This window comes from Oncorhynchus masou, chromosome 10 (assembly GCF_036934945.1).
Source record: "Oncorhynchus masou masou isolate Uvic2021 chromosome 10, UVic_Omas_1.1, whole genome shotgun sequence".
In the NCBI taxonomy this organism is placed as follows: Eukaryota; Metazoa; Chordata; class Actinopteri; order Salmoniformes; family Salmonidae; genus Oncorhynchus; species Oncorhynchus masou.
Window position 1 is genome coordinate 37461030 of NC_088221.1, and position 25456 is coordinate 37486485.

The 25456-nt window shown below is 46.4% G+C and overlaps 1 protein-coding gene across 2 annotated transcripts; it reads left to right on the top strand.

Annotated features, from left to right (window-relative positions):
- The first annotated feature begins 41 nt into the window (after positions 1-41).
- On the top strand, positions 42-24700 carry LOC135547576 (zinc finger protein GLI2-like). 2 transcript variants are annotated; one of them, XM_064976694.1, is made up of 9 exons: positions 42-66; positions 599-800; positions 3544-3654; positions 3960-4091; positions 15065-15214; positions 16070-16234; positions 16438-16716; positions 18488-18833; positions 19522-24700. In XM_064976694.1, exons 2-9 carry the CDS (start codon positions 633-635, stop codon positions 21873-21875), a joined length of 3705 nt encoding a protein of 1234 aa, XP_064832766.1. In that variant the 5' UTR covers positions 42-66; positions 599-632; the 3' UTR covers positions 21876-24700. The 2 variants fall into 2 exon arrangements, with proteins under 2 accessions (XP_064832766.1, XP_064832765.1); XM_064976693.1 differs by lacking the exon at positions 42-66 and having other exon boundaries at positions 275-800.
- The last annotated feature ends 756 nt before the right edge of the window (positions 24701-25456 follow it).

The following is a 25456-nucleotide window of genomic DNA, read 5'->3' on the forward strand; positions in this document are numbered from 1 at the left end:
GCCAGCAGCTCCAGAGACTCTGGGTGGCACAGCTACCTACGGACACCTGTCAGTCAGCGGCATCAGGTGCAGGACATACACACACGCATTCACACACATACTGTACATACATACATACATACATAGCCCTGTCCACAGACACACACAGACCATGACACACCCAACTGGTGGCTTACATCAACAACTCATTCAGCTCTGCAGCCACATACTGTCAGTCAGCGGCACAGGTACACACACACACACACACACACACACACACACACACACACACACACACACACACACACACACACACACACACACACACACACACACACACACACACACACACACAGGGCTCAACACAAGGCATTACACCAGTCACCCACTCAAAGACTTACACGGTATCCTAACTTTCCTCATCTCTATGTGTTAAAGTATTTATTACTTTCACATATCTATACATCTATTGAAGGGCTCCACGTACACTAGTCACTCGCTCACTCAATCGCCACAGCATTCAACCTTATGTCCAGGCCTATAGCGGAGTTATGTCTGTCTCTTGCTGTTGTAAATGGAGTGGATCTGCTACTAAGTGTCCTTCCCTTGCCTCTCCCAGTCCGTCGTTCACCTTCCCTCACTCCATCAACCCCATGGCCTACCAGCAGTTGTTCAACCAACAGAGAGGCCTGAGTGCGTTCGGCCATACCCCTCCCCTCATCCAGCCCTCGCCCTCCTTCGCTGCCCGCCAGCATGCCCACGCCATTGCAGCCTCCGCCCTCAACACCACCCACAACACCTCCAGCTCTGAGTCCAACCAGGTGAGTCTCCTAAACCAGGGATGCAAACTGCAGAGGGCCCAAATAGGTGACTTTTTTTGTTGTTGCACTGAAACAGGCAAAACATTCCTGCTAGGGGAATGCAGGTTTTAACTAATTAAACCACCAAGAATATGATCTACATGATCAGTCTCTGTGTGTAAAATAAAGTGGTTAATGTGAACCTAACTCACAGCTAAAAAAAAAATTGAAAAGCAATCCATTGTTTTTTGTTGCCTAGACTTGATTGCAAATGACACTCTTGAGAAAGAACAATACACTAATATTGCAGTTAGCCATGATGGCCTTTATAATAGAGTGCTTGTGACCACACACACACATCTATATATTGCACTTGGGAAAAAAAAACATCTTAAAGTAGAAATAGAATGAAACAAAAAGGCATTCTATTTTTGCTTTATTATATTGGCCACTACAACAGACATGGATCAGGTGCACAAGGCTACATGTGTGCAAAAATAACATTCACTGAGTAAAACAAATTTTAATCTGCCCATCACTCACACATGTTACTGTCAAATTCAACACAACAAAAACAAATTATTTGGCCTACACTGCACATTATTACATTGTACACTTTCTGCCTGTGGACATCTGTTCTACAATGTCCCAGAAAAAGTGAGAAAGCAGGAAAGTGTGTGGTGTTCCTATCACCTCTATAGTGGCATCCAGCTTAAACAGGGCCCAGCTCCAGCTCCACTTGATCCCTGAATCCACTTGTTTAACAAGCAATGCCTCATAGTTAGTTAGCTAGTTAACATTTCACACAGAATGTCAGGGTCCAGTAAGCAACTAACGCGCTATAACTTGAGGAACGACAAGGAGTCATATATGTTACCAGTTAATAATGATCATAAAGGAACAATTGTCCAGACAGAGGATTGAGTTTACGAATGTACGGTTTATTAACCCAACTTCTCACAGGCTACTGTTTGGCCGTAGCCCACGCCAAATACACGAAGGATACCCTATGAACCAACCGTGACCTTCTCTTGTGAAGGCCAGAACTAAGAGAGAGAACAATGTCTGAACCTGGTGTTAACTTCCAACGCTCCCTGCCCAACCCCCCTCCTACTCCACCAACCACCAGGATGCCCGGCTTCAGAACACTCCAGGCATTCCCGTGATTGGCAGATAGCAGGTTGATTGGCATGTCGGACCCCGCGAACACTGGGTACTGGCAAATACAACACAACCAACTAATAGCCTAACACAACACATGGGTCACTGTCTTCCCAGAGCGCTGATGTTTGTCTGTTCTCTCTTCAGTCGCTTGTTGCTCTGATTTCTGTTGTTATGTAAACGATTGGCTGTGCCTTGGATACAGCCAGTATTGCTCCAAACGCGCATCGCTCGTTCGCTTACAGCCAGTAGTGATCCAACCCCAACCACTCAAAACGGCGAATTTTGCTGAAAGGAGACATGTTTGCATCCCTGCTAAACAGACAGACAGGGGTAATATAATAGTAGTCTACATCTGTCATCTCACAGATTCTGGGGTCATGTTCAGATGACACAAAACACAAGATGTACTGAAATGAAGTGAAGATGCCCTAACGAACACCCAGAACTCTCTAACATGAATGATATGTATATTGTGTACAAGTTATGTTATTGGTAAAATTATGTCATGCTAAATTAATCCAGCCCAAGATTCTCATAAACTGTCAAGTGTTTTTGGTGAGAGATGTTTCAGCTGGAGGATGACTCCCTCCCACTAGCAGCTGTTTTTATCTGTCTCAGTTCTTAGAAGTGTTTCCTCTGTCTCCTTTATCAACATATTGTATACAATATGGTCTCTATGAATGTAAACTTCCCCCTCATTTACCATCTCCCCCTCAGACACACACAGACACGCATACATTCCATCACTATGTCTATTTTAGTACACCAATGTGTGCACACACACACACAGACACACTCACACACAGGCAGAGAGAGCTGAATTCCCCCTCAGCTTGACAGTGAACAGAACCACATTTCCCCTGGTTTCCAGCCAAAGAAGTCAGTGTTAGTGAGATCCCAGAAGCACAGTCAGCGCGGTACTGTACTGTAGTGTAGTGTAGTGGCTGGGTGAGATTTGGAGATTAGAGAGACCCCTCCTCACTGACTCCGAACCCTCCCTTCATATATTTTCTTACGATGGTTAAACACACACACACACACACACACACACTGAGTGTCTCCTTCTCAGAGCCTGTGACTGAGGCTTTAAAAGGCTGTTTCTGCCTGTCGTGTTAAGAGTTGGCAGGAGGATCAAAGCTCTGAGCGCTGCAGTGTGGGTAATAATTTCTTTCTTTTCATATTTCCACTGGCTGACTCTCATAAAGCAGTCTGAACTGTTTCTCTGTGGTGGGTCGCTATACGAGTTATGTGCCCTGAGCCTGGTGCTTGGCAGGCTCAGGTTGTCTCTGGAACCAACCAACCCTCCCATCATCATGTTGCCATAGAACAGAGCCAGTCAGCCAGAACCACCCTGGGTTATCTTCACGCTGCCTCCATCTCTTCACACCAGAGCACCGTAACTCTCCGACTCTTTCTATTTGGCCACTTGGCAGACATTTTTGTATGTAATCCCTGTGTGAATTGAACTCAACACTCTTACCAACTGAGCCACAAAGGACCACTCCCTATCTGAACTCTACCTCTCCCTCTATAGTATGTCCTTCAGAAGGCTGGTATAGCCTGTGTCTCTCTAACTCCCAACTCTTTCTCTCTCCTGCAGAATGCTGGTAGCGACCCGGCGGTGAGCAGCACAGTCAACCCCATGATCACCAAGAGGCACAAGGTCAAGACAGAAGCAGAGGGACCCCGGTCCATATCACCGTGCTCTCAGGTATGGGACCCCACGACCCCTCACTTAATTGATCTTTATAAATGGCATACAGAAGTATAAAATTACCGGGGACTTTTACACTAGATCAATAAGACAAACTGTGTTGTTGCTTTTTCTTATCTTTACAGCGAGTTGTGCAAAAGCAATCTTAGATCATCATGAAGCAGATAAGCAATTGCAGAATAGTGCATTATAGTTGGTAGCGATATGCTATTGTCATTTACACACACTTAACATACTGTGTGCGTGCATGCACGTCAGACACAGTCATGAACCCCTCTCTAACTGAGTCCTCTGGTCCACAGGAGCATGTTCTGGACCTGAGTGAGGAGCGGGATAAAGATGAGTGGAAGCAGGAGCCAGAGGCTGTCTACGAGACCAACTGTCACTGGGACGGCTGCACCAAGGAGTACGACACTCAGGACCAGCTCGTTCACGTGAGTTATTATAAATTATACAACAGGTGGGTCTAATCCTGGATGCTGATTCGTTAAAACCACATTGCAGCTGGTGTCTATTCCACAAGTTACCACCGGCTAACGCTTTGACGTTGAAATGCCTATTTACTCTGTTCCATCTCCCTGGCAATCCATCAGCCCAGCCAGACAATTTATAAACTTGATCTCCAATGTAAAAAGCATCTAGACATTAACTCCCATTTCTTTTAGACTAACATTTAGTTTTCAACAGTGGAGATTGTATGAACCTTGCTGTCTGTCTCTCTATCATTTGAGTATTGAAACAATGTTTCAGTATTCGATCTCCAGCTGTACCATAGTAATGAACATGTAGGGGTCAGGAGTCGCGATGAGACAGACAGGCAGGCAGGCATCTTTTCTCAGCCAGTCGAAATCATGAATCAACATCATTTTTATGGATATACAGCGTATACAAATAAATGTCAGTAGAAAACAGGCAAAACGAAAACAAAGTGCAGCAAGTTTGCAGTCTTTCCAGCTTCAGTTTGAAGTGATTGTGTTAGCTGTGTTGTTGGCTAGCTCCACCGAACAACAGTGTCCTAACGAGAGGGCACATTTTCTATGCCAAGTGAAATCGCATATCATTAGCTCATCTTTATGGATATATCCAAATAAATGTTACTAGAAACAAACGCAAATGCAGCTACTTTGCTATTATTCTGGCAGCGCTGTTTAAAGTGACTGTAAGTTAGCCGTAGTCTGCTAGCTAGCAAGAAAGGACTATATCTTGTGCAGGGATGAAATAGTATGAATAAATTCATCAAAATAATGTTTTTAATGATAATATAAAAGTGATAATGCCCTCGAAGCCGGTGTTTGGGGGATGTATTGGCACAGTTTGCCAGCCCTCGACTTCATCTCGGGCCTATCAACACCTGTGCCAGTATATCCTCCAAGCACTGGCTTCGAGGGCATTATCACTTAAGTGATCTTTAGTTACCGCAGAGAGTTAGGACATCTGTGAGTAGTGAGCTGCTGGTGCCATTACAGCCAGGGGTATGCCTCTGACTCTCAGTACTGTTTCATCTAGCTTAAGGGACAGTATGACAACACTCTTCACCAAATTAACTATTCTCCTCTATTACAATGACATGGGGTGCCAGTCAGATGAGGCTGGTGAAAGGAGGATAATGGCTGGAATGGAGTGAAGGGAATGGTATCAAACATGGAAACCATGTTTTTGAGAGAGAGAGAGAGAGAGAGAGAGAGAGAGAGAGAGAGACACACATAGAGAGGCACAGAGAGTCACACAGAGAGTCACACACAGAGAGAGGCACAGAGAGAGAGTCACACAGAGAGAGGCACACGCAGAGAGAGGCACACAGAGAGAGGCACACAGAGAGGCACACAGAGAGAGGCACGCAGAGAGAGGCACGCAGAGAGATTCAGGTAGAGAGAGTCACAGAGAGAGGCACACAGAGAGAGGCACACAGAGAGAGACACACAGATACAGGAAAAAGTCCAAAAGACCTCACATTTAAAAAATAAAAATAAATAAAGTTCAAAACGGCCTCCTCTGATCATCCTTGAAGTATGCAGGGTTAGAGTCAGTGCGTCAGGTTTAAGATTTAACCAGTCAGTGCCGGGTCAGAGCCAGGGGTTGGGGGTCACAGCTGTTGATCCTTTCCTGTAGTGGACACGCGCAGGGTTAATGAAGCCTGTTGATTGTGACTGAGGAGACATAGGTACACTAATGGCCCTGCAGCTGTAACCCCGAACCCCTGGCTCTAACCTCTGACCTTTGAACTTTGTTCTATTCCTTTCTTGTCCACTAAACTCCCGACGCAGCCTTCTCTGCTGCTCCACTCCCATAGGCTGTGATTAACAATTGGGTTTCCCCAACCTGACAGACAGGTGGCAGGGGGCATGTGTCAGCCCAGTACCCAGACTGGGAGTCTCTGAGCTGAGCCTGCAATGGTCTGGAGTCTCCCAGTGTTACGGGTCAGGAGTGGATTCACCTTGGAGCCCCTTTCTCCCCCCTTTCCACCCTCTCAGCACCCCGGTCCCAGACTGTCCTGACAAGGCAAGTCAAGGAGGAGAGCAAACTAAGAACCCCCTTTACCCCATCTTTCCCCCTTTCACTCACCTCTCCTCCCCAATCCTCTCACTTCTCCCCCTCCTCCTGCCACCCAGCCCCTCAGCCCCATTCTGTCCTGACAGAGGGCTAGTCCAGACCAACCCAAGTTAGTTCCAGCATCCATCCCCCTACTATGCTGCTCTGTCAGGGGCTGAGGGGATCAGAAAAGAGAAATAGGACCTGCTGGTGTGGATTGTAGGGTGTGGATTGTAGGGCGTGGGGTGTGGATTGTAGGGTGTAGATTGTAGGGCGTGAGGTGTGGATTGTAGGGTGTAGATTGTAGGGTGTGGATTGTAGGGTGTAGATTGTAGGGCATCGGGTGTGGATTGTAGGGCGTGGGGTGTGGATTGTAAGGGTGTAGATTGTAGGGTGTGGGGCGTGGATTGTAGGGTGTAGATTGTAGGGCATGGGGTGTGGATTGTAGGGTGTAGATTGTAGGGCGTGGGGTGTGGATTGTAGGGTGTAGATTGTAGGGCGTGGGGTGTGGATTGTAGGGTGTAGATTGTAGGGCGTGGGGTGTGGATTGTAGGGTGTAGATTGTAGGGCGTGGGGTGTGGATTGTAGGGTGTAGATTGTAGGGCGTGGGGTGTGGATTGTAGGGTGTAGATTGTAGGGCGTGGGGTGTGGATTGTAGGGTGTAGATTGTAGGGCGTGGGGTGTGGATTGTAGGGTGTAGATTGTAGGGCGTGGGGTGTGGATTGTAGGGTGTAGATTGTAGGGCGTGGGGTGTGGATTGTAGGGTGTAGATTGTAGTGCGTGGGGTGTGGATTGTAGGGTGTAGATTGTGTAGGGTAGTGGGGTGTGGATTGTAGGGTGTAGATTGTAGGGTGTAGATTGTAGGGCGTGGGGTGTGGATTGTAGGGTGTAGATTGTAGGGCGTGGGGTGTGGATTGTAGGGTGTAGATTGTAGGGCGTGGGGTGTGGATTGCAGGGTGTAGATTGTAGGGCGTGGGGTGTGGATTGTAGGGTGTAGATTGTAGGGCGTGGGGTGTGGATTGTAGGGTGTAGATTGTAGGGCGTGGGGTGTGGATTGTAGGGTGTAGATTGTGGATTGTAGGGTGTAGATTGTAGGGTGTAGATTGTAGGGCGTGGTGTGTGGATTGTAGGGTGTAGATTTTAGGGCGTGGGTTGTGGATTGCAGGGTGTAGATTGTAGGGCGTGGGGTGTGGATTGTAGGGTGTAGATTGTAGGGCGTGGGGTGTGGATTGTAGGGTGTAGATTGTAGGGCGTGGGGTGTGGATTGTAGGGTGTAGATTGTAGATTGTAGGGTGTAGATTGTAGGGTGTAGATTGTAGGGCGTGGGGTGTGGATTGTAGGGTGTAGATTGTAGGGCGTGGGGTGTGGATTGTAGGGTGTAGATTGTAGGGCGTGGGGTGTGGATTGTAGGGTGTAGATTGTAGGGCGTGGGGTGTGGATTGTAGGGTGTAGATTGTAGGGCGTGGGGTGTGGATTGTAGGGTGTAGATTGTAGGGCGTGGGGTGTGGATTGTAGGGTGTAGATTGTAGGGCGTGGGGTGTGGATTGTAGGGTGTAGATTGTAGGGCGTGGGGTGTGGATGGACAAGGTGAAGCAAAGAACATACCACAACTCTCTGGAACAACGGTTAGGCAGCCAGGAAGGAAAATACTACCAGCATATGTCAATACAGTGTAAATACAGTGTTATAAAATAATGTATTTATGAATGAGTCTCTTGTTACAGTAACTTCTAATTATATATCTCGGTAGATATAGTTGTAATAGCTGAGAGTCTGCTGCTAAGAGTTTGATTGGACTTTATACCTTCATCTACATTTCTGTTGTCACGCCTTGGTCTTAGTATTTTGTGTTTTAGTTAATTAGTTGGTCAGGCCAGGGTGTGACATGGGTTTATTGTTTGTTGTATTTCTTAGTGGGGTTTTTTAGTTATTGGGATTGTGGCTGATTAGGGGTGTGTGTTGCATAGGTTTGGCTGCCTGAGGCGGTTCTCAATCAGAGTCAGGTGATTCTCGTTGTCTCTGATTGGGAACCGTATTTAGGTAGCCTGGTTTTCACTTTGTATTTCGTGGGTGATTGTTCCTGTCTCTATGTTATTGTTCACCAGACAGGCTGTATAGGTTTTTCACGTTCCGTTTGTTGTTTTTGTTATTTCATGTATCGTCATTTGTTCTATTAAAAACATGAGTAACCAACACGCTGCATTTCGGTCCGACTCTCTTTCGGCAAACGAAGAACGCCGTTACAGAATCACCCACCACACACGGACCGAGCAGCGTGTTAACAGGCAGGAGCTACACGAGAGGCAACAGAAGCAGCTTCAGTGGGAGAGGCTACACCATTTGGAGAATTGGCATGGGAGGAAGAACTGGACGGAAAAGGACCCTGGGCTCAGCCTGGTGAATATCGCCGCCCCAAGGAGGAACTAGAAGCGGCTAAAGCGGAGAGGCGCTGGTATGAGGAGGCAGCACGGCGACGTGGATGGAAGCCCGGGAATCAGCCCCAAAAAATTATTGGGGGGGGGGCTATCAGGGAGTATGGCTACGCCAGGTAAGAGACCTGCGCAAACTCCCTGTGCTTACCGGGGGGCTAGAGAGACCGGGCAGGCACCGTGTTATGCAGTGGTGCGCACGGTGTCCCCAGTGCGGGTGCATAGCCCGGCGCGGTATATTTCAGCTCCGCGTATCGGCCGGGCTAGATTGAGCGTCGAGCCAAATGCCATGAAGCCGGCTCTACGCATCTGGTCCCCAGTGCGTCTCCTTGGGCCGGCTTACATGGCACCAGCCTTGCGCTCGGTGTCTCCGGTTCGCCTACATAGCCCAGTGCGGGCTATTCCACCTCGCAGCACTGGTAGGGCAACCGAGAGTATTCAACCAGGTAAGGTTGGGCAGGCTCGGTGCTCAAGAGCTCCAGTGCGCCTGCACGGTCCGGTCTATCCAGTACCACCTTCACACCCCAGCCCTCCGGTAGCAGCTCCCCGCACTAGGCTTCCTGTGCGTGTCCTCGGCCCAATACCACCAGTGCCAGCACCACGCATCAGGCCTACAGTGCGCCTCGCCTCTCCTGCCCTGTCGGAGCCTTTCTCCTCTCCAGCGCTGCCGAAGCCTCCTGTCTGTTCGGAGCAGCCTGAGCTGCTAGTCTGCATGGAGCAGCTAGAGCTGCCAGTCTGCAAGGAGCTGCCAGTCTGCATGGAGCAGCCTGAGCTGCTAGTCTGCATGGAGCAGCTAGAGCTGCCAGTCTGCAAGGAGCTGCCAGTCTGCATGGAGCAGCCAGAGCTGCCAGTCTGCATGGAGCAGCTAGAGCTGTGAGTCTGCAAGGAGCTGCCAGTCTGCATGGAGCAGCTAGAGCTGTCAGTCTGCAAGGAGCTGCCAGTCTGCATGGAGCAGCTAGAGCTGCCAGTCTGCAAGGAGCTGCCAGTCTGCAAGGAGCTGCCAGTCTGCATGGAGTTGCCAGTCTGCATGGAGTTGCAAGTCTGCATGGAACAGTCAGAGCTGTCAGTCTGCAAGAAGCCGCCAGAGCTGTCAATCCGCATGGAGCAGCCAGAGCCGCCAGTCAGCATGGAGCAGCCAGAGCCGTCAGTCAGCATGAAGCAGCCAGAGCCGTCAGTCTGCCAGGATCTGCCAGTCAGCCAGACTCTTCCAGATCTGCCAGTCAGCCAGACTCTTCCAGATCTGCCAGTCAGCCAGACTCTTCCAGATCTGCCAGTCAGCCAGACTCTTCCAGATCTTCCAGACAGCCAGACTCTTCCAGATCTGCCAGTCAGCCAGACTCTTCCAGATCTGCCAGTCAGCCAGACTCTTCCAGATCTGCCAGTCAGCCAGACTCTTCCAGATCTGCCAGATCTGCCAGTCAGCCAGACTCTTCCAGATCTGCCAGTCAGCCAGACTCTTCCAGATCTGCCAGTCAGCCAGGATCTGCCGGATTCAACTGCCTGGCTGGGCTTCATCTCAGTACTGGGCTGCCCCTCAGTCCCGAGCTGCCCCTCAGTCCCGAGCTGCTCCTCATTTCAGTGGGGTTCTGGGTGAGGACTATTCGGCCATGGTCGGCCGCGAGGGTGGATCATCCCAGGACGCGAAGGGGAGGAACTATGACATTTATGGAGTGGGGTCCACGTCCCAAGCCGGAACCGCCACCATGGACAGACGCCCACCCGGACCCTCCCTATGGTTTTGAGGTGCGTTCGGGAGTCCGCACCTTAGGGGGGGTTCTGTCACGCCTTGGTCTTAGTATTTTGTGTTTTAGTTTATTAGTTGGTCAGGCCAGGGTGTGACATGGGTTTATTGTTTGTTGTATTTCTTAGTGGGGTTTTTTAGTTATTGGGATTGTGGCTGATTAGGGGTGTGTGTTGCATAGGTTTGGCTGCCTGAGGCGGTTCTCAATCAGAGTCAGGTGATTCTCGTTGTCTCTGATTGGGAACCGTATTTAGGTAGCCTGGTTTTCACTTTGTATTTCGTGGGTGATTGTTCCTGTCTCTGTGTTAGTGTTCACCAGACAGGCTGTATAGGTTTTTCACGTTCCGTTTGTTGTTTTTGTTATTTCATGTATCGTCATTTGTTCTATTAAAAACATGAGTAACCAACACGCTGCATTTCGGTCCGACTCTCTTTCGACAAACGAAGAACGCCGTTACATCTGTACACATGCCCCTGTAATGTAGATCCAAGGTTTCACACAATGTTCTCTCAAGTGAAATCACACACCATGAAAAAATACTAAATTATGGCATAGCGCTTCTAGGTTCTATTTACCCAAACTAATCCTTCCTGAGTAGCCCCATATTATGTTTTCACTATGGTAGTGTTACGTGCGGTGGAGCAGGTGAACCCAAGTGCAGACTCAAACGAGGAGACAGGGATAAGGTAACCAAGGTATTTTTTGAAAACCGGGGGGAAATGGGGTGCAGGCCAGGGGGAGCTCTGGCGGGTAGCAGGGAACCAGGAACTGAGGCTACGGCTTAGGCAAGGGAGGTAGGGGCAGGGTAAGCAGGTCCGGAGCGGAATCCAAGGGAGCAGGGGTCCAGGGCTGGGAAGCAGGACTTACGAGACGAGGGACTGGAGACAGGGACCAGAGTCAGAGCGGACGGAACTGTAGCGGAGATAAGAGCAGTGTCAGGCTAGGGAAAACAGGCACCACAGGATAGGTATTTTCATGATTAAACATGCAATGAACTACAGAGGGAAAAGTACACTGCATTCAGCACCATGGACAGAACTCTTGTTAACGGGTATGCACAAAAAACACAAGAAAGAGAGAGAGCTCAACATTACATTTAAACTATTCAATCAGTGTGAGGAGTGAAGTCTCTGATGGGCATTGACTAGAGCAGTGAAGTCAGATACAGTTTCTGATGTCGCTATGTGCAGGATTGCTGAGAGGTGAGAGTCGGTAAGAGATAATCTGTGCCTTGACTTGTTATATTTCATCACTGAAAATGTCTGTTCACATACATAGGTTGACCCAAACAGTGCAAACATCTTCTGAGCATGACTCTTCATCTTTGGAAAGTTTTGTCGTCGAGAGATGCATATAACCTTGTCAGTGACATTGTTTTGAATCGTTATCCAATCACTGCATCAGACTGAAGATCAATAAGCTCAAGTTGCTGGTCAATGAGAGCGTTATCCACATTGAAGGTGAAAGGAGAGGAAACCAACAGCATGTCATTTTCTAACTCTTTGAAATCCTCAAATGACGAGAACTCAGCGTTCAAAGCACGCAGCAGTGATGTATACTTCTCCCGCTGGTCATCTGATAGGGAACAGGCTAGTAGTGTCGGAAGGTGGGTGAGATTTTTGGCTTCTACTTGGCGGGTCAGGAGGAGTAATTGTCCCTTGAAGGCTTTGACAAGGCTGTACATCTGATGTGCTAAAAGGCCCTTCCCTTGTAGTTTGGAATTCAGTTCATTCATGAGGGCCATGATGTCCACAGTGAAGGCAAAATCAGCCAACCATTCTTTATCTTGCAGTTGAGGGAAATCATAATTTTCCTTTCATTTGCAAAAACTCAGCAATCTCCGACTTCAGGTCCCAGACCTGTTTGTGTGGTAGGGGAGATCTGCATGACCCGACTCAGTCTGTTCCAACAGTGAGACAAACTGCCTGTGGTTTAGATTTTGCTCTTATGAAGTTTACCACTTTAGTGACTGTATCCACAACATGGCTCATTTCAGAACAGATTTACAGAGCACCTCCTGATGAATAATGCAATGTAGGAAAATAATTTCTGATCTGGGTTCAGCTAAGCTACTTGATCTTGTGTCCTTTTCAAAAGGTCAACGTTTTTTCCTGTCAAGTTTGGGCACAGTCACACTGGATAACTTTTCAAAACTCAGTCCCAGCTTTGCTACAGACTTATTAACCTCTTCCAATAAATCTTTCCCTGTGGTTGTGCTCTTCATTGACTGCACTGAAGCAAGCTCTTCTGTCATTTCAAAGTTTGGTTCTGCCTCGTAAGAATATCCACAACTGCTCCGTGTCACGTGCATCACTGCTCTCATCCAAGGCCAAGGAGAAATAGGTGAAATCCTTTACCGTGTCTTTCAACTGTTGTTCCATATTCTCTGCGATGTCCTCAACATGCCGTGTCACTGTTCGTCTTGACAGGGAAACATTTTCAAACAGCTCTTTCTTGTCGGGGGAAGATATTGCTGCAGAGTCAATTAAACATTCTTTAATGAATTTGCCCTCAGTGAATGGCTTGCTATGTTTAGCAATCTTGTGGGACAGTACATATCTAGCTTTCGCAATTCTGTCATTTGCTGAATGCAGTTTTGTGAAAAGTACTTGCTACTTTTGAAACTGAGAAAGCAACTCTTTCGATGCACTTGCCCTCTGCTCAGAAGATATATTCCTATATTTCTCTGCATGCTTCGTCTGGAAGTGTTGGAACAAGTTATAGTCTTTCAAGACAGTGATGCTGTCACGGCTGGCTGAAGGACTGGACCAGCATGGTAAGCGTACATTTTCTCTTTATTAAAAATGACGCCAAAAAACAAAGAACAAAACCAAACCGTGAAGCTTTGGGCTATGTGCCCTGAACAAAGTCAAAGTCAACATCCCACAAAACAGGTGGGGGGAAAAGGGTACCTAAGTATGGTTCTCAATCAGAGACAACGATAGACAGCTGTCCCTGATTGAGAACCATACCAGGCCATGACATAGAAATACAAAACATAGAAAAAAGGACATAGAATGCCCACCCTAGTCACACCCTGGCCTAACCAAAATAGAGAATAAAAAGCCTCTCTATGGACAGGGTGTGACAGATGCTCTCTTTGCACACTAAGCACACAGCTTTCCCTGATACTTCAGTAAATCAATATTTCAATGTCCACTCTTGCTGGAACACCCTAAATTCAGTGTATACTTTCCTTTTCTTTGAAATCTTTGAAAAACACATTTTTGTGCATTTTCTAGCGAGCTACTGTTTGTAACTGTGACGTGTGTGTCAGCTTGTCAATCACTGTCTGTCCTCGTGTAGTTGTTATTTATACGGGCCTTCAAAATAAATTTCCCACAAGTGGTGGGAGTTAAATCATTACACAAAGGCGAGTATTCATTGGGCTTTTCATTTGAATAACAAATATGTTTTTCAAAACTTTACTATCGTAAATTCTTTATGTGATCTGAGCATGATTCCGCAGGCCATATTGAATCAGGTCCGCGGGCCATATTGAATCAGGTCCGCGGGCCATATTGAATCAGGTTCGAGGGCCATATTGAATCAGGTTCACGGGCCACATTGAATCAGGTTCACGGGCCATATTGAATCAGGTCCGCGGGCCATATTGAATCAGGTTCACGGGCCACATTGAATCAGGTTCACGGGCCACATTGAATCAGGTTCGCAGGCCATATTGAATCAGGTTCACGGGCCACATTGAATCAGGTTCACGGGCCAAGTACGGCCCCCGGGTCGGCCTTTGCCCAGGCCTGGTGTAGATGAAGGGGAGGAGTCAGGTTAAACAAGGATTTTTAAGCCTTGAGATAATTGAGACATGTATTGTGTATGTGTGCCATTCAGAGAGTAAATGGGCAAGACAAAAGATTGAAGTACCTTTGAACCAGGTGCCAGGCGCAGCGGTTTGTGTTAAGAACTGCAACGCTGCTGGGTTTTTCACACTTAGCAGTTTCCGTGTGGATCAAGAATGGTCCACCACCTAAAGGACATCCAGCGAACTTGACAACTGTGGGAGGCATTGGAGTCAATATGAGCCAGTGTCCCCGTAGAACACTTTCGACACTTTGTAGAGTCCAAGACCCAACGTATTGAGGTTATTCTGAGGGCAAAATGAGGGTGGGGGGGGTGCAACGTGTTCTTTGGGAGGGTGCACTGTGTTCCTCGAAGAATATAATCAGCTGTTGAAGCATGTGCATCTGAGGGAGAGAGAGGAGGAGATGTGTGTAAATCTCAGGTGTGACTGTCCCACAACTAATTCCTCTTCCGGTTAGTTATTAAGGAAGTCCCCTCCCTCTGACGCATATAGGGCCTGAGAAAACATTGTGTGTGTGTGAAACACAGGACCTGACAAAACAGTCACAACCCTTTGTCTACAACGTGAGTTGTAGACAAACTGTTAGCCATGACGGATGGCGTTGTCACTCGTGGTCTGGCTTGGGGAAGGGAAGGGATCTCAGAGAGGGAAGTTTGGGAGGCCTGCTCTCACAAGCTCTTTGCTGACTAAACGTCTCACTTTTCCACACACACACACACACACACACACACACACACACACACACACACACACACACACCTCGAATGCTTTAAAGACCGTCTGACAGTTGATTGAGAAGATCATATCCTGAACCAAGTTGAGATACATGGATGTGTCGGCTGTGTTTTACTCCCATGTAACCCCATGTTCCCCTGTTCTCTCTTCAGCACATCAACAACGACCACATCCATGGGGAGAAGAAAGAGTTTGTGTGTCATTGGGATGAGTGCTCGAGAGAACAGAAGCCCTTCAAAGCTCAGTACATGCTGGTGGTCCACATGAGGAGACACACGGGGGAGAAGCCACACAAATGCACAGTAAGAACTCCAACTCCCATCTAGCACCTGGGCATGTACACATTATTTCAATAAGCCCAGAGTCTTCTATTATAGGTCATGGATAAGCCACTCACATAACTATCTCTCCTTGTATTAAACACATTTCTGCACAAGTCCTACCTCTAGATAGGGTTATGCTTTGCACCCTATAATAACTATTGACCGTAACTTTACTGTATTTCTTCACTCCAAGCCTATTTCTTACCAGTAGTGATCCTTCCTCTCCATCTAGATGAGTTTTCCGGGAATTCCTACGGGCTTCATCTGTAGCATGCAGTCCACTCATGATGATCACATTCAGAGTGTAGTTTCCTCAGCTTCAAAGCCCATTGATGAGGCCTTGTGAGTCCAGTCCATTAAAATACTTCTGACTAGAGACTTCACAAGGCTGATTGACAGGAGGGGAGGATATTAGTTATTAAAGTGTAAAGAGTTTAGTTTTAAATCCCACATGCATCTCATTCACCCCCAGCTATCTCCCTCTCTAGCAAGTCTTGTGTTTTTGAAGGGAGGATCTTAGGTCTTTTATGTCCCCTTTTGAGCAAATATAGTTTGATACCATCTCACCCAAACTGTCAATTACCCACAGTGCCCAGCACAGTATGTCGCTCTGAAGGAATACCAAATCAATGCATAGCCTATTGTAGCATACCAAAGCTAAACACAGACCAGCTTTGATGCTTTGTTTCAACAAAGCTGTCCATGGTCTCTTACTTAGCTTAAATACGTGTAGTAGTCATTTTTCTCTAAGAGCAAATCCTTTTGTGTGATACTTGTAAGAGTCTCTGAGGCTACGTCTAACTTACCTTTGTCTCCCTCCCTCCCTCTCTTCAGTTTGAAGGTTGCTGTAAGGCCTACTCTCGCCTGGAGAACCTGAAGACCCACCTGAGGTCCCACACAGGGGAGAAGCCGTACGTCTGTGAACATGAGGGCTGCAACAAAGCCTTCTCCAACGCCTCAGACAGAGCCAAGCACCAGAACCGCACACACTCCAATGAGGTAAGGCTCTTATAGACAATCACCTCAAAGACATACTTTGAGCTACATCAGTATATACCCACTGCCATTATTTAAATCAACTAATGTGCGTTTAAATTAATTTTGTTTTTATATATTGCATTTTCAGAAGACAATGAAAGAAATCAGTAATCAACATAAGCATGATAAGGTAATAAGACGTCTTTTTAAATTATTTTTCCCAGAAACCCTACATCTGTAAGATCCCTGGGTGCACTAAACGCTACACAGACCCCAGCTCTCTCAGGAAGCATGTGAAGACGGTTCACGGACCAGAGGCCCACGTCACCAAGAAACAACGTGGCGATGTGCCTCCCAGGGGTCCTCCCAAGGGAAATGGAGAGAACGAGGCAAATGCCAAACAGAGTGATAGAGGGATAGATGGAAAGATGGAGGCCAACAGCATTACTAGAGGAGTGGAGGACTGCCTGCAGGTCAAGTCAATCAAGACCGAGAACTCAATGGTAAGACTGGGTGTGACATTCCAATGTGTCATCACCACTAATTATTTAACAAAGCATTGACTTTCACTATTGTCAAAATCCTCTCAACTACTAACTACTTAAACTATCAATGCAAATCCTATCAGTACCATTCATACATATTCTATGTTATTTGAGTCTTGTGACTCAAATGCAGGCATTTCACCATCTATCCCATGACCTTTCACGCTAACTGTGATGGACAATTGACCTGCTGATGGTCTACCCTTCTCCTAATCCAACTCACCTCTCTGGTCACTACTTGAATGTGCTTCTCTTTCTTTAACACTTTCCCTAACGGACAGGCATCTCTGAGGTAAGCACCACCACTTTTTCTCTTTCATTTCAATGCTTTCTAACTCTGCATGTCAATTTTGCATCTGTACATTTGAAATTGCACTACTCTGTTCCTTTATGTATGAAAGAATAGAGGATTACACCAAGCACTTTCCAAGCGTTTCTGGTTTTAAAAGTCTACACTGTACTGTCTACAGTTGGATGTTTTTGCATAAGTTTATTCAGTTATATTCCTCTGTGGCCTACGTGATCTGACGGTAATGTCTGTCGGGCCATGATAAAAGTCATTATCAAATTAATATTCAAAGAACGGGACTGTTCAGCATGTGTGTGGAACAAATAGTGTCAGCAATCAAGCTGTGATCAAGACTCTTTCTAGTTCAGTCTGTGTCAGAATTCATCACTATCAACACTTGACTGTGATTAGACTCACAGTATCCCTCCATCGCTCCACAATATACTTGTTTCCTTTGTAAATGAATCCAACACATTTATGATAAATACGATTATGAAACTATAGCTATGCTACATCATTTATTTAATTTGTGGTTTGGCAAAGAGTTTAAATACTTGATTAATCGGAATTGTGCAACTGTATTCAAGTATTTTATATTTTAACCAATACAGATGTTTTTTTCTCAATATCAAATCATTTCTGGGTAACAATTAAGTACCTTACTGTGATCCTTTTCAATTAAAATGGTAAAAAATAAACAAAAATAGGTTCTTAGCAAATAGCAATTTCTCAAGCAAGAATTTTGCTAGGACTGTCTGGGAGTGGTCTGTGTGGGGAGGGGAAACTGAACACTAGCTGTTATTGGCAGAGAGGTTTGGAACGCTTTCTTATTGGTCTAAAAACAAATGTACTACCTGGTGATGTCACCAGGAAAGCCATAACTCCATCCCACCAAAACAGGCTGAAATTTCAGGCCTTACACTAAAAGTGCATTAACATATTTTTCACAATTTCACAGTATTATTCTAACCTCATAGTGTGTTTTTATATTATATTTAGATATTGCAGATAGATTGTAGCTTCCATCAATGTAATTGTCTACATAATTTCCAATCCCCCATATTTATTTTGTAAATATATATATATATACATACACACCCATATATATATATATATACATAAATGTGTATATATATATATCTTTAATATTATATTTTCCTTTATTATTTCCCGCAAACCCTACCCCCTAATTGGAGTAAGAAACAACAACACTTAGGCTTCTACATCCAGCTTGTACATACTTTAAGCATATTTTTACAATGACCATGCCCTGAATTGGTCTGACTGTGGTACCCTTTTCACACTAACATGCCAACCTGAACAAAATCACTCAGTAGAGCTTGGTTTGGCTCAGCTCAGTTCAACTTAGTAATATGAAAAGCCCTTGATAGGCTTGATCTGGTGTCTAACATAAACCATATATCCTGTCCTCCTCTCCAGACGTATCAATCCAGCCCTGGCGGTCACTCGTCATGTAGCAGTGAGCCATCGCCACTTGGCAGTGCCCACAACATTGACAGTGGAGTAGAGATGGCCCTGCACAGCGGGGGAAGCTTTGGGGAGCTGAGTGCACTGGATGACGCTCCCATGGTGGACTCCTCCACCCTCTCCCACGGCAACTCAGCAGGGGTGGGGCTTGGGCTCCGTAAAGGGGGAGGAGTCACCATCAAGCTGGAGAACATCAAGAAGGAGAGGCTGAAGAATGTGAGGGATTCGTGTCCCTGGGCCAACTCTGGTCCACAGATCCGGAACACCAACACCAAGCTGCCTCCTATTCCTGCTGTTGGTAAGAGTTTTATATAGAGTTTTTGATAACTGTTGTTAAGAACTGTCCAATGCTGAAAGTTTAATTTAAAATATATTATCTTGTAAAAACATTCTAGGGCCTCCCGAGTGGCACAGCGGTCTAAAGCACTGTATCACAGTGCTTGACGGATCACTACAGATCCAGAATAGATCCTGGGCTGTGTCGCAGCCGGCCATGACTGGGAGAGCCATGAGGCAACACACAATTGGCACAGGGCCGTCGGGGTTAGGGGAGGGTTTGGCCGGCCGGGATGTCCTTGTCCCATCGCGCTCTAGTGACTCCTGTTGTGGGCCAGGCGCATGCACGCTGACATGGTCGCCAGTTGTACGGCGTTTCCTCCGACACATTGGTGCGGCTGGCTTCCGGGTTAAGTGAACAGTGTGTCAAGAAGCAGTGTGTGTTTCAGAGGATGCATGGCTCTCGATCTTTGCCTCTCCCAAGTCCGCATGGGAATTGCAGCAATGGGACAAGATCGTAACTACCAATTGGATATCACAAAATTGGAGAGAAAAGGGGTACAAATGACCAAATAACAAACTTTATTTTTTTTGCGTTCATCCACAATCGGAGAGATGGAGTTGGGAGGAATTTGTGAAGCAGCCTTAGATACCAAGAAAGGTGTTTTGCCCTATATATTCTAATGTGGTTCCTCTTGTTGGTTCCTCAGGTTCCCTTCTGGAGAACTCCAATATGATCGCTTCACCCGGGCCCTACCCTGGTCAGCGTCTTGGTGACCTGTCATCATGCGAGGTGACCATGCTAAACCAGCTGAATGAGCAGGGCCGCCGGTACAGCAACACCAGCACTGCCAGTTCAGCCTACACCAGCCGCCGCTCCTCGGGCATCTCCCCCTGCTACTCCAGCCGCCGCTCTTCCGAAGCTTCGCAGTTCAGCAACCGCCACAACAACATCAGTTCAGCCGACTCCTACGACCCCATCTCCACAGACCTGTCCCGGAGATCCAGCGAGGCCAGCCAGTGTGGTGGGGGTGGTGGAAATGGCCCTAGTTTACTCAGCCTCACCCCGGCTCAGCACTACCATCTTAAGGCCAAGTATGCTGCCGCAACCGGGGGAGCTCCACCCACACCTCTGCCCAACATGGAGCGCATGAGCCTCAGGACCAGGATGGCCCTGTACGGGGACCACTCCCAGGAGAGGGAGAGCTCCTCCAATTCCAACCTGTTCCAGCCCCCTGCTGGAGCAGTGCCCAGACGCTGCAGCGACATTGGCTACAGTAACCATAGTATGATGCCCCACGAGGTCCCTGGTAACCTGCCACGGCGAGCCAGCGATCCCGTCCGCAGACCTACCTTGGACCCACTGTCCCTGCCCAGGGTCCAGCGCTACAACAGCATGAACAGTATGAACCCCAACTCCATGATGCCTCCTCCCTCTACTGATCGCCGGGGCCTGGCCATGCAGGGCTACACACGATCCGACGGAAGTCTGCACCGCCACCCTTTCGCCCCGCGGCCCCCCAGCATCTCAGAGAATGTGGTGATGGAGACCATGGCTGTGGACGGGCTGGACCATGCAGGGGACGAGGACATGGTGCTGCCTGATGATGTCGTACAGTATCTCAGGTCTCAGAACACTGGCGCCGGCCAATCAGCAGGCCCCGTCGACTACACCAACAGCCAATCACACGGCTTCCAGGTCCAAGGGAATATGACCTCCTCCCAGCAGCCCCAGCAGCAGTTCTATGGGCAAAGGAGGATGGCCATGGTGGATACCAACATGCCCCTGTCTGAGTCAGGCCAGGCCCCCCTAACGCTCTACAAGATGAGCCCTGGTTCTGGATCACAGCAACAGCAGTACCCAACCTCACCCCGTATGAACAACAAAAACAACATGCCAGTGCAGTGGAATGAGGTCAGCTCAGGGACTGTGGACGCCACAGGCACCTCAAGACTCACCAAGCAGAACCTCCTCAGAAACAACAACCTGGCAGTGGTTCAGCAGAGACAGAACTGTGGGCCTTTCCAGGGTAGTATGGGTAGTAACAGTAACCAGCAGGTGATGCCTATGAGCCAGAACATGGAGCTACAAGGCTACACTCAAAGAAGCAATGCCCAAAGGATCAACTCTGTCCAACAGCAACAGAGGCAGCCATGCAGCATGAATTATACTGAGCAGATGAGTCCCCAGCAGGGATACGGCCAAGACATTGTCCCCATCCCTAACTCTGGATCTGGGAATGGCAGCCTACGACCCAACTACAACGGCATGGCACTGCCCAATAGCAGAGTAATGGCAACACATAATCCAGATATTCAAAACTACAGATCAAGGACTCAGGTTGAAAGCTATCCCCCTCACATGAATCAGGTTGAAAGCTATCCCCCTCACATGAATCAGGTTGAGCAGCTGAACTACAGTAGTACGCCTCAGCAGCAAGCCGTCCATACTGGGACCAGAGATGGGATGCAGCCCAGGCTTCCCATGGAGACCAAGTCTATGTCCAGACAACATGTAAGATCCAGCAGTACGATGCAGAACCGTTTCCTTCAGTCTGACATCAGTCACAACACCTCTGAGGCCAGTCCAAAGAAGCCAGGCCACACCGCAGCACATAACGTCGGACAAAAGGGAAACTCCAACTCTAACGCTCCAATGTTATACACTGGCCAGATACACATGTTCGAGTCCAACAACAACCTGAGTTTCGACTCCCCCATGTCCCCCTGCACACCCCAGGCACTGGTAGGCACTGCCGTGACCATGGCATCCCCAGGGGTCAACCAGGTAACCAGCACTGTGGACTCCTCTGGTGTGGAGCACGCCCAGATTGACTTTGATGCCATGTTGGATGATGGTGACCACTCCAGCCTGATGTCGGGGACCCTCAGCCCCGGGCTCCTCACAAGTCTGTCCCAGAACTCCTCCAGGCTCACCACCCCCCGTAGCTCTGTGACCCTGGCCTCTGTGCCAGCAGGGATCGGTAACATGGCCATCGGCGATATGAACTCCATGTTGACCGCCCTGGCTGAGGAGAGTAAGTTCCTCAACATGATGAGCTAATGCCTTGGCTGCATCGCAATAGTTTTTCTCCCAAAGTGTTCACGTGTTCACTTCCTTTCATGAATTTCAAAGGAAATGATTGGTGAATGGAAACTTCCCCTGGCCCATGCCTACACCAATCCAATACTTTTACATTTGTGGGGAGTAGTGCACACTTCAGGAGAAAGGAGAGATTATTGGGACGCCCCCTTGTATATTCAGACCATTTCAAGAAAGCATCAGGAAAATTGTAGTATAAAAGCTCTGATTATATGTAACAATACCTTATGGAAATAGTGACTTATCAGGACAATGTCGATCTCCACCGGCCTGAAAAGAGACTTTGCTTATCCAGTTATATGTAATATTTGCTCAAGTACATTTTAAGTAATGTTTATGTTGATAAAGTAAGTGTAGTAAAGACATAAGGGGTATTTGTATCACTGTTTTAAAAAGCCATACTTTGTATCTATGAATAAAAATAGACAAGGGTATAAAAATACATTGGCAAATGTGTCCATTGCTCAGTATTTGTTGATGTTTGTTACCTTTTAAAAACCAGTGCACTGAAAGCAGTTCACCAAGTGCCTTGATAAAAAGATCAAGTTTGAGTAATATGTGAACTCATAAAACGTACATACATAGAACAATGTTGCCAAGAAAAAATGCGTATGAAAATATTAGAATATCATTTCTCATTACAACCTTCCATCATGTTTATAAATATACTGTAAGGTACGTGGTTTAAATTATGTTGAAGAGACGTAATTATTGCAAGCCTATTACAGTATGATGCCACTATTTAACATTGCGATGCTACATTGTTTTCATCTATCCGTGTATAGAGGAGCTTGCAGTGGAACAGGTTCCCTTGCCAAGCTCTTAGGGCCGGTTTCCCGGACAAAGATTAAGCCTAGTGCTGGACTACAACCCATGCTTAGTGGAGATTATCCATTGAAAATGATTTTTAGTCCAGGACTAGGCTTAATCTGTATCTGGGAAACCAGACCCTGGCGTACAGCAGGAGATGCCCCCTTTCAGTCATACTGTATAAAAGATCCTCCAAGTGCCCTCTAAAAAATGTCTAACCCTCTATGGACCCTCCTCCTTGTCAGACTGACTGTATGATTGAAAAGAGATCTGAGATCAGAGATCTGCCTGTGTCAGTCAGTCTGTGAAGATACACACAGATCCCCATGCCTCGCAACGTCTTGGAGGAATCTGATCTCTAAAGGAATATGCAAGTACTCCATGTGTTCTCTGTGGACATGATCACACAGTAATTAGTGGATTCATTACCCCTCCCTCTTGCCTGAGTTCTGAGCTGGACATGGACTATATGGAGATTCAAATAAGGAATGTATTACTCTGATTACGAATCATATCAAAGACAATGAGATACCGCAACTCCTACGTTTTTATTTAGTTTGTTTCCTGGAGTTAAAGTAGCCTGCTCATTTAGTACTGCTCATTCATTTGGCTATTCTCAGTGAAAGTGTGTGTGTGTGTGTTGTATATAGCTTTTGTACATTTCAAATACAGTATCCACGTTTTTTCTTTTTTAACCAAAGTCTTGTTTTGTGTCTCCTTTGAAATCACATGGTCTCGTCCCTCTGGGACACATGAAAGCAAAGTGTTGTTACCTAAACTCTTCAGCACCCACCCTAATGAAATCTACACACCATGAAAACCATCCTCAGTCAAAAAACTATAGAGCGAGGCAATGTTCCCGCTGTTGCAGAGACGTCGACTCAACTTGAAATTAACGTGACATTTTATTGCAGATCTTACGCGATACTTCAGCAATACAGATTGATATACTCTACCAGTCAAAAGTTTGGATACACCTACTCATTCAATGTTTTTTCTTTATTTTTTCAAGAACTTTGAAGGTTTCTTCAAGTGCAGTTGCGAAAACCATCAAGGGCTATGATGAAACCGGCTCTCATGAGGACTGCCACAGGAAAGGAAGACCCAGAGTTACCTCTGCTGCAGATGATAAGTTCATTAGAGTTCAAGTAACAGACACATCCCAACATCAACAGTTCAGAGGAGACTGCGTGACTCACTCCTTCATGGTCAAATTGCTGCAAAGAAACCACTACTAAAGAACACCAATAAGAAGAAGAGATTTGCTTGAGCCAAGAAACACGAGCAATGGACATTAGACCTGTGGAAATACATTCTTTGGTCTGATGACACTGGCGTGTCTTTGTGAGACGCAGGGTAAGTGAAAGGATGATCTCTGCATGTGTGGTGAACCATGGAGGAGGAGGTACGATGTTTTGGGGGTGCTTTGCTGATGACACTGTCTGATTTATTCAGAATTCAAGGCACACTTAACCAGCATGTCTACCACAGCATTCTGCAGCGATACACCATCCCATCTGGTTTGCGGTTAGTGGGATTATCATTTGTTTTTCAACAGGACAATGACCCAACACACCTCCAGGCTGTGTAAGGGATATTGGACCAAGGAGAATGATGGAGTGCTGCATCAGATGACCTGGCCTCCACAATCACCCGACTTCAACCCAATTGAGATGGTTTGGGATGAGTTCAACCGCAGAGTGAAGGAAAAGCAGCCAACAAGTGCTCAGCATATGTGGGAACTCCTTCAAAACTGTTGGAAAAACATTCCAGGTGAATCTGGTTGAGAGAATGCCAAGAGTGCAAAGTTGTCATCAAGGCAAAGAGTGGCTACCTTGAAGGATCTAAAATATATCTTCATTTGTTTAACACTTTCATTGGTTACTACATGATTCCATATGTGTTATTTCATCGTTTTGATGTCCTCACTATTAGTCTACAATGTCAAAAATAGTACAAATAAAGAAAAACCCTTGAATGAGTAGATGTGTCCAAACATTTGACTGGTACTGTAAATACATAATTGCAGCTAGCAAAATAACATCTACCTACAGTATATTTTATGTTTAGCTGCAAAGTATGCCTTTTGTTTTGGGGGGTGATTTTATCATAGATTAAGTTGAGGTGGTTAGAAAAATAGGAATAGAAGAAAATAACATAACAGGTTACTACAGATGTAGGATCTTAATTTGATCACCCTGTTGCAGGACAACTTTCCACTTCTTAAAGTTCAAAAAGGCTTCTGAAGTTTGTAATTTCCACTTTGAAATTTCATACTTGATTTTCTCTTATGAAAAATGTATCAACCCATCAACAAAGATGTCCATTAATTATAACCTACATAATAATTCACATTTCCTGTTGCTGCAGGATTATTTTCCTGCTGCAGCAAACTGGCTCAAATTAAGATCCTATATCTGTAGTAAATAATCTAGGGAAAACTATAGAATTAGGAATTAGAACGTGTTATAGGATCTCTATGGGGAAAACTTTGTTTTCTCTTTTATCCCTTCTTTTTCTCTTTCATCCATTACTTCACAATACATATTTACTTCAACAAATGAAGACATCTTTAAATGTGAATCTTCTTAGTTGTGTTGCTCTTTCAGTTTTTTTAAACAACGTCATTAAAGGCATAAAATTCTACCTGAAAACCAGGCTAAAAAGGATTCTTCCAGAAAAACAAAATGCATACATAGCAGTTTCTAAAGTTAGGCATTTTGTCCAAAATG

Excerpts from the sequence above, each read along its gene's own strand:
- LOC135547576 (XM_064976693.1), top strand. The coding sequence starts at position 531 with ATGTCTGTCTCTTGCTGTTGTAAATGGAGTGGATCTGCTACTAAGTGT. Across the intron at positions 16,235-16,437 it reads ACCGCACACACTCCAATGAG|AAACCCTACATCTGTAAGAT; the intron begins GTAAGGCTCTTA and ends TATTTTTCCCAG. Across the intron at positions 16,717-18,487 it reads TCAAGACCGAGAACTCAATG|ACGTATCAATCCAGCCCTGG; the intron begins GTAAGACTGGGT and ends CCTCCTCTCCAG.